Source organism: Mustela erminea, chromosome 5 (assembly GCF_009829155.1).
Source record: "Mustela erminea isolate mMusErm1 chromosome 5, mMusErm1.Pri, whole genome shotgun sequence".
In the NCBI taxonomy this organism is placed as follows: Eukaryota; Metazoa; Chordata; class Mammalia; order Carnivora; family Mustelidae; genus Mustela; species Mustela erminea.
The window spans coordinates 114239843-114253817 of record NC_045618.1 but is presented as its reverse complement, the minus strand read 5'-3'; the positions used below and the strand labels follow the sequence as shown (position 1 = coordinate 114253817).

General features: G+C 44.9%; 1 protein-coding gene across 2 annotated transcripts in view; it reads right to left on the bottom strand.

Moving 5' to 3' along the window:
- Positions 1 to 5544, bottom strand: part of ARG2 (arginase 2) — a 31911-nt gene extending 26367 nt beyond the window's left edge. The window contains exons 1-2 of one of the 2 annotated variants that reach the window (XM_032344569.1): positions 5296 to 5544; positions 4340 to 4412 (exon numbers count right to left, since the gene is read on the bottom strand). In XM_032344569.1, coding sequence (XP_032200460.1) covers positions 4340 to 4412; positions 5296 to 5406 — 184 coding nt within the window. In that variant the 5' untranslated portion in view covers positions 5407 to 5544. The remainder of the gene's footprint in view (positions 1 to 4339; positions 4413 to 5295) is intronic. The other variant, XM_032344568.1, reaches the window with a different exon arrangement.
- Between the last annotated feature and the right edge of the window lie 8431 nt (positions 5545 to 13975).

The following is a 13975-nucleotide window of genomic DNA, read 5'->3' as shown; positions in this document are numbered from 1 at the left end:
CCTTCTCGAATTTCAAGTCAAAAAGTTTAGGATGCATGCTTCTATATGTGGAGCCTAGGTCAAGGGCGCACAACTCTAGCTGCAATGAGAATAGGGCAGAATGTGGGTAGAGAGAAGTCTAAAGACATAGATGAAGGTCAAATTGCAGTGCTATGTGTTCTACACTTCAACCTAGGGGTCGAAGGACAAATAGCAAAATGTAAAACTATTAAATGAAACTGGATTAGAAAAATGTATCTAGTACAAGCCTGAGATTTCATTGCTTATAATAGGTTCAGGCTACATTTAAAAATTATGAACCTTTAAAACCAATTTTAAGAAATACAAAGTGAATAATATGGCAAATTAGAAAAGATGGTATATGAATGAAAAGACTGAAAAGCATGGACGCATGTAAAAGAAAGCCATGGAAAGACTAAGCAAAGGATAAATGGTCTTAGAAAGCTTACTCTGGTGGCAGCAAAGAATGTGAACCAAGGAAGGTAGACAAGGGACCAAAGAAACCAAAGGAAAGTTACAGTCAAGTGTAAAGAGAGAAAACCACAGCAGCACCATTATGGCGAAGAACTCTAATCTTTTAGGAGGGGGACAAAATCAACAAGACTTTGTGACCAACAGATGTAAAGCACAAAACGGAAGGAGCAAAGAATTGTGATGGTCTTTTTAGTTTGACTTGAGTGACTGAATAATGGGTGATAGCATGAAACAGACAAGGGGAGAACAGCAGGAGAAACAGATCTGAGGAAGAAGATAAGGAATTTTGTTTTGAACAAGTGCAGTTTGAGACATCTGTGAGAATGAGATGAGGGTCCTTAGAACCAAGCTGGAGAAACACTGGGGTCAGCATTTAAGCGTTGGGAAGAAGAGGAAGATCCCACAAAGGAGTCCAGGAAAGACTACTCAATGGAGACAAGAGACTCAAAAGAAGGGGTGTGGGGCGCCTGGGTGGCTCAGTGGGTTAAGCCGCTGCCTTCGGCTCAGGTCATGATCTCAGGGTCCTGGGATCGAGGCCCGCATCGGGCTCTCTGCTCAGCGGGGAGCCCGCTTCCCTCTCTCTCTCTCTGCCTGCCTCTCCATCTACTTGTGATTTCTCTCTGTCAAATAAATAAATAAAATCTTTAAAAAAAAAAAAAAAAAGAGAGAGAGAGGGGTGTCTTTGCTCACAGTATTTCCAGAATAAAGCGATCAGTTGTGCAATAGAGAGGCCCAGCAAAATAAAGGCTGACAGATCAGTAGGCTTGCTCGAGGTAATTTCAGTGGAATAGCAAGGTAGAGGCCAGGCCAAGTATCACGATCACACAGCTAATGAGTATTAACACCCCACCGCAAGCAAATACATATCCTGGAACTCACATATCAATCTGTACCGAATAGTTCTCAGATCTTCCTGTTAAACTACCTCAGGCCCTCAATCAGCTCTTCCTGAAGCAGACCAGATTCTGGTCTGTTGTCTGATGGAGCACCAAATGGAACAGGAAGGACAAATGTCTCTAGCCTAGTCGAGAGGAACCAGAGGGGCTCCCACATGGTTTCCAGAACTCCAGCCTAAGTTAATTTAAAGAGTTGTTTCAGTGGCTGGCATCTCTTTTCAGTGCCTCAGCTGAGTGGAATTACCTAATTACAATGATAAAGCCCTCAAACTGTACATCTCCCTTGACAGTGATCCCCTCCCCCCAGCAGAACACTCCTTCAACTTCCAAAGAAAAAAGGGGCCAATGATCAATGACCGTGGATTTCAAGGCTCACCAGAATCAGAAGCAGAGGCACCGAATCTGAGACTTGGCAGGCCAACTGCCTCTTCATCTCTCCCAGGCTCTCTGCGTATGCTCAGATAAGGGGTCACCTGAGAGAGAAGCCGAGTGTCCTTACTAAATCCAGGGTAAAAAAAAGGGAAAACCAAACCCAGGCACTAAATCAAATCCATTCATTCCAGAAAACAGGAAGTTTGACCAATGCCATGGCAATACCAGCAGCCTGTGACATCAGAGCTGAGGGCAAGGAACAAAGGGATTTGTGAAAGTTATCTTTCCGTGGGTCCTCTCCGCCTTGAAATCTGACCCATGCTGCCTGTTTGAAAGTGCACTGGTACCTCAGTACTGCTTCACAACAGAGCAACTGAACTTCTCTTGGTACTTTTCTCAACCTATTTTTGGAGATTAGCCAAAACCACACGCTGCAAATGTGCTGAGTGCCACACTCTTATTAATATGCAATGAGATTCTATTCTGGGCTGCTGGTCATACTGGCCTACCAGTCAGCTACAGGGCAAGGATATCAATTGTAAGGCTAAAAAAAAAACTTAAAGAGAAGACCAAAATAAACTGCAGCTTCCCCATCACTTTAGGTTGAGAGGATGTATTTGAGGGAGTAGTGTTTAAGGGAGGATGTATTTGAGGGAATAGTGTTTTAAGGGAGAATGGCTATTCCAGGTTGAAGCGGAAAAGTACCATGAGCTAGGACAGGAAAAGTCCACAAAGCATGAGCCACAGATGTGCCTCTCCCCCTCATTCGGCAGCCTCAACTGAATATTATAAATGTGTTCTGTGTAAGAGGCTGAAACTGATTCTTGTCTCTAAAGGTAGAATTGAGGACTGAGCAGGCAATTCAAGCAAGACCAGGCCCAGTTCATCTGACGGGCTGCAGGGGTTTATCCAGTATTTAAAAAAAAAAAAAAAGTTATTCCCAGAGATTATGGTCTTCAGTGTAAAACGCTGCCTTTTAAAAAGGCTGAGGGGCCCCTGAGTGGCTCAGTTGGTTAAGCAATTGCCTTTTCAGCTCAGGTCATGATCCTGGAGTCCTGGGATCTAGTCCTGCATCTGGCTGCCTGCTCAGCGGGAAGTCTGCTTCTCCCTCTGACCCTCTCAGCCTCTCATGCTCTCTCTCACTCTCATTCTCTCAAACAAATAAATAAAATCTTCAAAAAAATTAAAAAGGCTGAATGTGTACAGCTGATTTAAAGGGAGAGGATCCTCATTTATAAGCAGGAATAGAGGGGCACCTGGGTGGCTCAGTGGGTTAAAGCCTCTGCCTTCAGCTCAGGTCATGATCCCAGCGTCCTGGGATCGAGTCCCGCATCAGGCTCTCTGCTGAGCGGGGAGCCTGCTTTCCCTTCTCTCTCTGCCTGCCTCTCTGCCTACTTGTGATCTCTGTCTGTCAAATAAATAAATAAAATCTTTAAAAAAAAAAAAAGCAGGAATAGAAACTTCTTCTTGTTAGGTAACTGATGACACATTAAAACTGAATCTTCATTTCTCTTTCATCTTTGGTGGTGAGCCTAGAGAGTCATTAAAAGAATTAAGAGATCCTACTGAAGAAGGATCTGTAATTATTTAACAGAGAAAAGTTTTGAGTAGTGAACCAAAGACACCACATCTAGATCTAGCCAGAGGCAAAGGAAATACACCTCAGCCCAAGGTGGTTTTGGTGACTTCACTCGACCTGTGTTTTAGAAGGAAATGGTCCACCCCTGGAACGGACTCAGTTTTCAAAGCAAGAGTGGGGAAGAGATTTATAGTTAACCTAGATTCCCCATTTCTATCTGCAGCACCCACAGCTCACTGCTGCCACGCCTTCTGCACGTACAGCTTCAGAAAAGATCTGGGAGTTGTCCTCATATAAATGGAGGAAATGCCTTTAAACAGCAGCTAGAAACATTCAGGTTAGGTAAAGGAGCCTTCCTATCTAACAGCTGGAATTTGGTGCCCTCTGACCAAAAGAAGGGTTCTCTATTACCATATAAATGGCTTTTATCTTTGGGTCAGGTTCTGTAACTTTACAGTAACTTGGGAGCTTGTGAAAATGCACGTGTCTGGGTCCCACCCAGAGCCAATAAATCAGACTATTCCAGGGAGAAGCCTAGGAACCTGTATTTTTTAACAAGTAATCCAAGTGATTTTCATCACAGGGAAGTTCGAGAAACACTGATCTAAAACTCTGCTTATAGTAATAAAAAGCTATTCATCCTGGGGAGGAAATGAAGGAGAGGAAGAGAGGAAACAGGCTAGACTGATGAATCAGAAGCACACCCTGATGGAGTTCGGAGAGCTGGAATATGAGAGGGAAAAGCTGACTGAGCAGTTAGAGCTGAACTTAGCCAGTATTCTTCCCACTGCTTGCTCCAGACCCCATGTCACTCCACCTCCTCGCCTTCTACACAGTTCCTCTCTTTATTGCCGACAAGACTTTGCCTGAAGACTCCCAGATCTTAAACAGCAGATGGAATCAAAGGGAGGACGAGAGGCTTCCCAAGTACAAGCAGACACTGTGCAGTCCCTGGACAGGAGAGGAGACTGAATGGCCTGCTACCAGCCATCACAGCATCTAAACTCCAGCCACTTACCCAAATTGGACAGTCTTTTCATCAAGCCAGCCTCTCTCACGGCAGCAGGACCATATTCCACTCCTTTTCTTTTCTGTCACATAAATCACACAGATGTGAAAGAAGTGGGTTAGAAATAAGACCACTTTATTTCGCAAAAATACAGAAATCTGCTATTCTATACTTAGTTGCCAACAGATCCCTCTGAAAACCTGTGACACCATCAGCCCTTCCTTTTATTTTTTTCAACTGAGGTCGCCTCGTTTCAAACACTTGCAGGGGAGGAGCAAAAAAAATTACTGGAATCAAATCAACCTCCAAGCCCCTGACTGTGGGAAGAGCAAGCAGAGGCCAAGACAGGGAAGGGCCTTAGCCTGGTCTGGATCCGGTGCTTGGGGGGGTGGGGGGGAGGGTGTGTGCGGCTGGCAGAGGCCTGAGCCTGGGCTTCTCGAGCAGTGAGGTCTCCACGACTGCAGGTTTCTTCCATTGAAGAGAACAAAACCGCCCCTCTCGTCCCCTCGCCGCTGAAGACGACAGCTCCAATATCCCCCGCCAATGAATGGTTTCTGAGAATGCACCCTGAAGCCTTAAATCCCCGGTCGCTCACTTCAACCTCTTCTCTCCGGACATTCCACCGGGTATTCTGGCCGATTTGTCCCCCTCCAGCCCCTCCCTGAAATCCTGCCCCAACTCCCCAAGCGGGACCCACCACTTTCCCTCTCCTCGGGAGGAAGGCCGCGGAGACCCTCCAGCCCGCGGCCCCTGCCCGCAGCGCAAGCAGGATGCCCTCCATCTCCTTTCTCCTTCCCCATCTTCTACCAGAGGAAACCCCACGTGCTCTCCCGGTGCCCAATCGTGGGAACCCACCACCTCGTCCCCCTCTCTGTTCCTCTTCATCTTCTCCTCGTCTTCCCGCTCCTTACCCCACCCCTGCTTTTTCCTGGTTCTGCCCCTCGGTGCCAGGTCCCGGTTCTCACCTGTCCCTGTGAAAACGGGGCTCCGATCACAGCCACCGAGTGAACGGACTTCTTCAGGATGGAATGCACTCGCGTCCGGAGGAGACGCGACAGGCTGCTTCTCAGGGACATGACTGGCAGCGCAGGAGGGAAGCTGAGAGAGAGGAACGCTACTCCGTGCGGCTCGCCGCCTTAACTGAGCGCGGCCGCCGGGCGCAGCGCTACTCCTACCCGGGCGCCCCCGGCACCGCACCGCCCTGTGACGTCACAGCCACCCGGCCCCGCCCCCCACACCAGCCCCCGACACACCTTCCCGTAGACCCCGCCCACTGCTCCTGGCCTGGACACGCCTTCGCTGACGTCACCCCGCCCCAGCCCGGGCTCTCCCTCCCGGGAGGAGCCCCTGCAGCGGACGCCACAAGGCTAGTGTCAGTGTCGGACCAGTAAGAGCGCGGTCACGGACAGGTTTGTCCCGCCTCGGGAAGCGGCCGGCCCCCGTGAAGTTAGCGAATTCAGCGGAACAGGGGAACCAACTAGCGACCACGCAGATCGCGACTCTTCACACAAACGCATGCCCGGCAGGTGCCAACTCTAGGGAAGGGCTGCCCGGGCTGGATCTGGGCTAGTCTGACCCCGCTTGAGTGTTCTGCCAAGAGGAAGCCAGCATCCATCTGCTCTGTTCCGTCTCAGCTCTGGGTCCAAAAAAACACACTTACCCATCTTTGGGCTTTGAAGGCTAGGAGATCAAATACAGATAGAGCTCTCTGGGCCGGGAATGTTAATAAAAACTCACCTATACGGGGTTGTAAAAAATAATAATAATAAAAAAACAAAAAACAAACAAAAAAGCCTCATCTATCCTAGGTATTTTGGTCGGGGAGATTAGGATTTTACAAACAATCACTTTGCAGTGTTTCCAATTCTTCGCCTGTATAACGGGAGCACTGTTACTAAAAATCTAAGCAGTGTATCTGGACTGTTCCTAAAATTTGGGGAGGTTATAGAACTGAAAACAACTAGAGTCGTAATAATAATACTTTAATAATCATAGCCAACGTAAGTTCCAAAAACGTTTAGCCCTCTAACAATTCCGTAAATCGGGACTATTTTAGAGAGGAGGAAACAAGATCAAAGAAGATAACTCCCCCCAAGTCATATAGCTTGTAAGTGACAGAGTTGTGTGACTCCAGATTCCTACCAAGTTCTTACCAAGGGCGGGCTTGCATAAATTTGGACATTAGTCCTACCAAAATACATTTTTACCTAAACAACAGAAAATTATCTCAACTGATGCCAACTTACATGCTGCTCTCCAACAAAACAGTCAGAAATCTCCATGGCAACATCATAACTCCAAGGAGCTTTATTATAAGGTAGTTTATTTCTAGAGGATAAATTTTATACCTGTCTCCCCCTGCTGGTTTAACAAAGACATGCCTGAAGCTTTAGCAAAATGAGCAAACCATTACTGTAAGGCAGTAGTTCTGAAAGTGTGATCCTCACAGCAGCAGCATCAGACTTTACATACTTGTCAAATGGAATATGTTGGGCTCTTCCCCCAAATTTACTGACTCTCAGTAACTCTGCGGTGGAGTACCAGCAACCTAAATTTTAACAATCTCTCCAGGGTCGGAAGCTGTGGAGAGCAGTAGGGGTGTGGTCAGGGATTCAGTCACTGATGCGGTCCCACTTCTTTCAGATCCTTGGAATTATCTTGGTACCTTTTTCCTATCCATCAACACATTTAATTTTTTCCCCCTTGACTGTATTTTCTCAAATTGATTCGGGCTCTCCTGGACTCCAGCAAAACTGGTTTCTGGAGTACCTACTTTGGGTCACCAGGTTGACCTTTCAATTGTGCTACATTAATCCTGAACATCATTTCAGGATTATCTATAGTTTAGTCAGAGATGAATCATCCTTTCCACATTATTATGGTCCAGGGTGGGGGGCGGGCAGCAGATTGCTATATTACTATTGTCCTTTAAAATTCTAATTATTGGGACGCCTGGGTGGCTCAGTTGGTTAAGCAGCTGCCTTCGGCTCGGGTCGTGATCCCAGCGTCCTGGGATCGAGTCCCACATCGGGCTCCTTGCTCCGCATGGAGCCTGCTTCTCCCTCTGCCTCTGCCTTCCACTCTGTCTGCCTGTGCTCGCTCTCACTCTCTCTCTCTCTGACAAATAAATAAATAAATAAAATCTTTAAAAAAATAATAATAAAATAAAATAAAATTCTAATTATTGCTTCCATACGTTTAAAATATTTTATAATTCATTTTTAGACCCTGAAAAATGTGGTCTGCTTTTGTTTTCAAAATAGGCATTTGTTTTCTAAATAAGCTATTAAAGATAATATTCAAAAGTGGTAAAAGTCATAGAAGAATAAGTTGTTTTAGAAATTTACAACTTGGGGTGCCTGGGTGGCTCAGTGGGTTAAGCCTCTGCCTTCAGCTCAGGTCATGATCTCAGGGTCCTGGGATTGAGTCCCGCATTGGACTCTCTGCTCAGCAGGGAGCCTGCTGCCTCCTCTCTCTCTCTCTGCCTGCCTCTCTGCCTCTAGTGATCTCTCTCTGCCAAATAAGTAAATAAAATCTTTAAAAAAAAAATTTACAACTTGTTTTGTTATAGCGTAAGTGGGGGACCCTTCCTCATATTCAAAACAAGTTGCTCTGCTTTTCTTCTTCCTTTATTGGAGGACCTAAATATTCTCTCTAATTCAGTGGCTTCCAACACACACTCTATGCTTGACAGGTTGCTGGCAGTGTGTATGTGTGTGGGGAGTGGGACGGGGGAGCCTGGTGAATAGGGAAGCCCTGATAATGGTATTTGCCAGTTTCCAGGTGTATATACTCCCAAGCTACCGTTGTGACGTCACTGATCATGGAGTTGGGGAAAGGTGCTCCTCATATAGTATTTCCACTGTACAGATATGATCAACATAAATAACCTCAAGAGCACAAATAATAACACTAGATTTATAAAATAATTAGGCAATGACAAGTTTCGAATGTATATTATCTTTGTTTTTAATACAATTTACTTGTAAGTTTATATAATTTGATTTTTAACGATTTTTAACAACTGGTTTGAAATACTCTTGAAAATTTAACAATAGGGTTTTGCAGGTGGCAAGCATGCCTTCAGTATGTCTCCAGCAGGATCCAACATACCGCTGTTTACTGAAAATCCAAGGGAACACAGAAAAGACTAAACTGGAAATTCCCAAGGGCTGGGACCATAACTCTTTCTGCTCATCATTTTATCCCACTGAATACAGTGCTTGGTACATAGCAGGGGCATGGCAAATAATAGACCTTCCAGATTTTTAATGAAATCCTTATGTGCTTTGGTCTCTGGTTCTGATATGGAAGTCTTTCTGGATTTCTACTTCTACTTTCTAACATCCTAAAGAACTGAGCTCACCAACCACACCTTTAGACTCTAAAATTTAGAGCCTCCCTTTCGTTTAAGAAAAAAAAAAATGTGTTCAATCATTTATTGCCAGTAATTACTGAGCACTTTGTGTGTGCAAAGCATTGTTCTATGTGCTGTTCAGAGAGATGAAAACAATAGCTCAACACTCCCAGTGCTTACATTCTAGTGGGGAAAAGAATCAAGTAGTTAAATAATTTCAGATAGTAGTAAGTGCTATAGGGAAAATAAAGCAGGGAAATGGGACACAACGTGCTGTTTTAGAAAGGCATATCAAGGAAGATCTCTCCAAGCTAAACTTTGAACCAGACACCTGAATGATGAAAAGGAGCTGGTCATAACAAGTTCTGGGAATAGAGCCTTCTAGGTTTACAGGAACAGCAAGATCCAAAACCATAAAGCTAAAACATGCTAACAGATCAGAAGAAGAACAAAAATGCCTGTGTAACCCAAATGTGCAGAGCAAAGGGTGTATAGTCAATTGAATCAGATTCATAGGCAGGAAACAGATCTCAGAGGCAGCAGTGAAGAGCCTGAATTTCAGAGGAAGAACTTTTTTTAATTTATTTATTTGACAGACAGAGATCACAAGTAGTCAGAGAGGCAGGCAGAGAGAGAGAGGAGGAAGCAGGCTCCCTGCCAAGCAGAGAGCCCGATGTGGGACTCGATCCCAGGACCCTGGAATCATGACCTGAGCCAAAGGAAGAGACTAACCCACTGAGCCACCCAGGCGCTCCCAGAGGAAGGATTTTTACACAAAGGTAGAGGGTTAAAATTTCTGAATCTATGTTAGGGAGTTGGGAATAAGGCAGGGGAATAACTTTAAGTGATGGTTTCATCGTCTACCCAACCCACAGCCTGGTCTGGAGGCAGCCACCTGAGCCCCTTTCATACTGCTCACCGCCCCCAACACCACCACAAACAGAGGGGTTTTCATCACAAGCGTTGATCAGTGAAAGGGGTGTGAAAGCAGAAACATGGCTGCCGTCAACGTATAAATGAAACTTAGGTGTGAAATCTGTTTTAGCACCAGTGGAGGCCAGGCTTCAAAGGACACCTGAATGCTTTTTCCTTTGTTCAGGTTCCAAACCGAAAACAAGTCTTAAGCCCTCTGCACCTGGATGTTCTATTTGGAACATTCTGTAGCCAAACTAATCAGAGTTCTCTCCTTGGTGAGTTACAGAGAGAGACTGCACTAGGTGTAGTTGTCACACAAAGGAAACATTATTTGCAGCAAATCAGGAGACCATGGAGAACAACTTCCAAAGCTAGCTTCGGGAGTTAGTGGGTTTCTTTGAACAGAAGGATGAATATTCAGAAAGGGGAGCTTTGTCATTACATGTAAAGACGGGCATAAGGTTGCACAGGTGCATTTAAAAGACACACCTACACAGGTATCCCATGTTATGTTAATGAAGCTCGTGCTCCTCCTTGAGCAGAGATTTTAAGGGTATAATGAGGTCCAGGTAACTGTCAGACATTCCATGGTCCCTCTGCTCTGTTGTAAATCAGCGGTCAATCTCACAGTGCTCTAGGCTGTGGAGTTTTCCCTGTTGTTTGCCTCAAAAAGATAAGGTTAACATTCCCATGAGGAAGAACGGTGTCCATAAGGGTCTTGCTGGTGACAATTGTAAACTTATAACCCTGTGGGGCACAGTTTCACTTCCTCCCGCCTCCCTCCTTTCCTTAATTTCTTCTCTTTCCATGTCAAAGTCCCTTTTCTGAAGAAGCCTTTCCAGACCTCCCAAGTTGAATTAGACATAATCACAGAATTTGCTAAGGTTACTGAATGGTTACCATATGCTAGATCCCTGCCCACCGCTTCCCAGTTGTTATTTAATCCCCATCACAAGGCATGCGAGAGGCACTATTATCATCTCCATTTCAGATATGGTAACCAATGCGTGCAAAGGCTAACAAATGTGCCAGGGCTCACACAGGAAGTGGCCAAAAGCAGAATCTCAAACTCGAGATAGATCAAGGGTTTTAAATACTCCTGGCATGGTTCACTTAATCCTCTGAATTATAATTGTCTATTTATTTTTTTTATTTTTTTAAAGATTTTATTTATTTATTTGACAGAGATGGCAAGTAGGCAGAGAGGCAGGCAGAGAGAGAAGTGGAAGCAGGCTCCCCACTGAGCAGAGAGCCCAATGTGGGGCTCGATCCTAGGACTCTGGGATCATGACCTGAGCCGAAGGCAGAGGCTTTAACCCACTGGGCCACCCAGGCGCCCCCTAATTGTCTATTTAAAGGACTATCACCTTCTCCTTAAGAGCAGCTTCTTTGAGAGCAGGAATGGTGCCTTACCGTCATTTAATACCGTGCCTACCACGAGAGGTGTTCAATAAATTTTTATTGAATGGTTAGATATTAAATGGCATATGAAAGTGTCTTTTTTAGAAAAAGATTTCTTTGAGAGAAAGTGCTCACAAATGGTGGTGGGGGAGGGCAGAGGGAGAGAATCTTCAAGCAGACTCCCTGCTGAGCACAGAGCAGGACTCAATCTCATGACCCATGAGATCATGATCTGAGCTGAAACCAAGAGTCTGACTCTTGACTAAGCCACCCAGGTGCCCCTGAAAGAGTCTTTTTAAATAAGTCATATCTCTTTATGTTATGAAAGTTCTGATGATGGAATTATCATTCTTATATGGGACACAGAAGATTTTATGGAATTAGCATTTGAGCTGAGCCTTAAGGACTTTCTAGGAGGAATCTGCAGGGTGTTTTGGGAACGGTGAGAATACTGATGTCAGCTAACAGGCATGAATATGATTGCTAGAAGACGGGGAGAGTCAATAAGTATTTGAGAGCCCATTGGTCAGACAATGTTCTAGGGATACTGTGATAAACAGAGTCCAACCTCTCCTGAAGATAGAGATTACGGGTACTAATAGGTATGAAAATAAAACAAGGCAACGTGGTTGAGGGTATGTATGAGGAGAACGTTAACTAGTGTCATGGGGATGAGGGACAGATGTTAAGAATACTGAACAGGTGCAGTCAATAATACTTAACTATAGATTAGGGAGGGAACTAGAAAAGGGAGGGTGTTAAACCTGGATCAGGGGGAAAATGACGGTACTGGAGTAATAGGTTGTTTGTTTTTTTTCCCCAAGATTTCATTTATTTATTTGACAGGCAGAGATCACAAGTAGGCAGAGAGAGAGAGGGGGAAGCAGGCTCCCCACTGAGCAGAGCCCGATGCAGGGCTAGATCCCAGGACCCTGAGATCATGACCTGAGCTGAAGGCAGAGGCTTTAACCCACTGAGCTATCCAGGAACCCCTGGAGTAGTAGTTCTTAAGGGAGTATTATTTCTGAAGGGATTAATAGCTTTATTTCGTGCCAAGCATAAAGAATATAACCGAACGTTCGGGGACGAACCTCTTACAAGAGAGGGTGACCCTTCTCTGTTTCACAGACTAGCTTTTTTTTTTTTTTTTTAAGATTTTATTTATTTATTGGACAGAGAGAGAGATCACAAGTAGGCAGAGAAGCAGGCAGAGAGAGAGGAGGAAGCAGGCTCCCCGCTGAGCAGAGAGCCCGATGTGGGGCTCGATCCCAGCAACCCGGGATCATGACCTGAGCCAAAGGCAGAGGCTTAACCCACTGAGCCACCCAGGCGCCCCCACAGACTAGCTTTTAAGGGCAAAGGCCATGCGGTCAGGCCTGGCCATGCACAGGTGGCCAATGAGATTGTAACACACACAGGAAACTCCACAGTGATGCTAGGTGACCAATTGAATTACAATTTACCCTAGCAGACATTTGAACCAGCCTATTACACCTTCATTAGGATTGGCACCAAAAAGGCTCCCAAAGGGCAGGGGCCCATACTCCTTGGTAGCTAGGGAGACAGTATGCAACTCTCCACTGATAGATGTCTCCACCTGGCCTGACCCACCCTTGTATTTGGGCTTTGTTACCTGGAGCTGGTTTCCGGGACCTCCTGTCAAGTTTTTTAAATCCCCTGAGGGAAGGGGAGCAGGGACAGTTAACTTCAATGAAAGCCTCTTGCTAAATAGGTCCTTACAACCATCCTGGAATGCCACATGATGGGGATGTGACTCTATGAAAAACAAAACACATCTTACTTTCTGCTCTAACTGTTCTAATAGGCTTCTTTCTATTTCTGTGTGTCTATTTTTCCTTTCTTCCCTAGTTGTCTGATTTTTCCACCATCATGCTTCCTTATTTGAAATAATTACTAGCCATTTTCACCAGACAGGAAAGCAACACAGTGACACTAAATAAGCAGTAGAAGATTAACAAGACGGAATACTATGCAGCTATTTTAAACGGTATTTATTTCAAAAATCTGTAGAAATATGGAAAATGTTTGGGATACCTGTGTGGTTCAGTTGGTTAAAACACCCAACTCTTGGTTTCAACTCAGGTCATGATCTCAGGGTCATGGAATCAAGTCCATTGTTGGGCTCTGTGCTCAGGGCAGAGTCTGCTTGTCCCTGTCCTTCTGTTCCTCCTCCTACTTGCTCTCTCTCTCTCTCTCAAATAAATAGTAGTTTTAAAAAACTAAAAAATAAATAATAAATAAAATCTTTTAAAAAAAGAAATATGGAAAATGTTTGCCAAGCATTAGTTTTTAATAATTGTTAGCTTAATTAAACAAGGAGGCCATTAGACAGGGTGTTTCTAATAGTTCAGCTGCCTACATAAGCAAACTAAAACCGAACCTGTAGATGCCTCAAGATTAAGAAATCTAAACCCAAGCACAACCAATGACAGTCAACAAATAAGTTCTCAAATAAGGCAACCTTAAGCTATAGGCAATCACATAATTTCCTTGCTTTGCTTCCACCTCTTCTCTCTAAAAGTTTTTCCCCTACCTCCTGTCAAGTGGAGAGCTCCTACTCTCTGGTTTAACATTGCTCCTACTACTTCTGGTAGTAGTAGTAGTAGTAATAGCTCCTACTACTTCTGGTTTAACATTGCCTTATTCAAACAGATTTTTTTTTTTTTAAGATTTAATTTATTTGACAGAGAGTGCACAAGCTGGGGGAGCAGCAGGCAGAGGGAGAGGGAGAAGCAGGCTCCCCGCTGAGCAGAGAGCCCTATATGGGGCTCGATCCCAGAATTCTGGGATCACAACCTGAGCCAAAGGCAGATGCTCAACCGACTGAGCCACCCAGGATCCCCTAAACAGATTTTTGCTCAAACTTAAAAAAAAAAAAAAACTTTTTTAAAGTAGGCTCCATGCCCAGCACAGGCTTTGAACTCACAACCCTGAGATCAAGAGTTGGATGC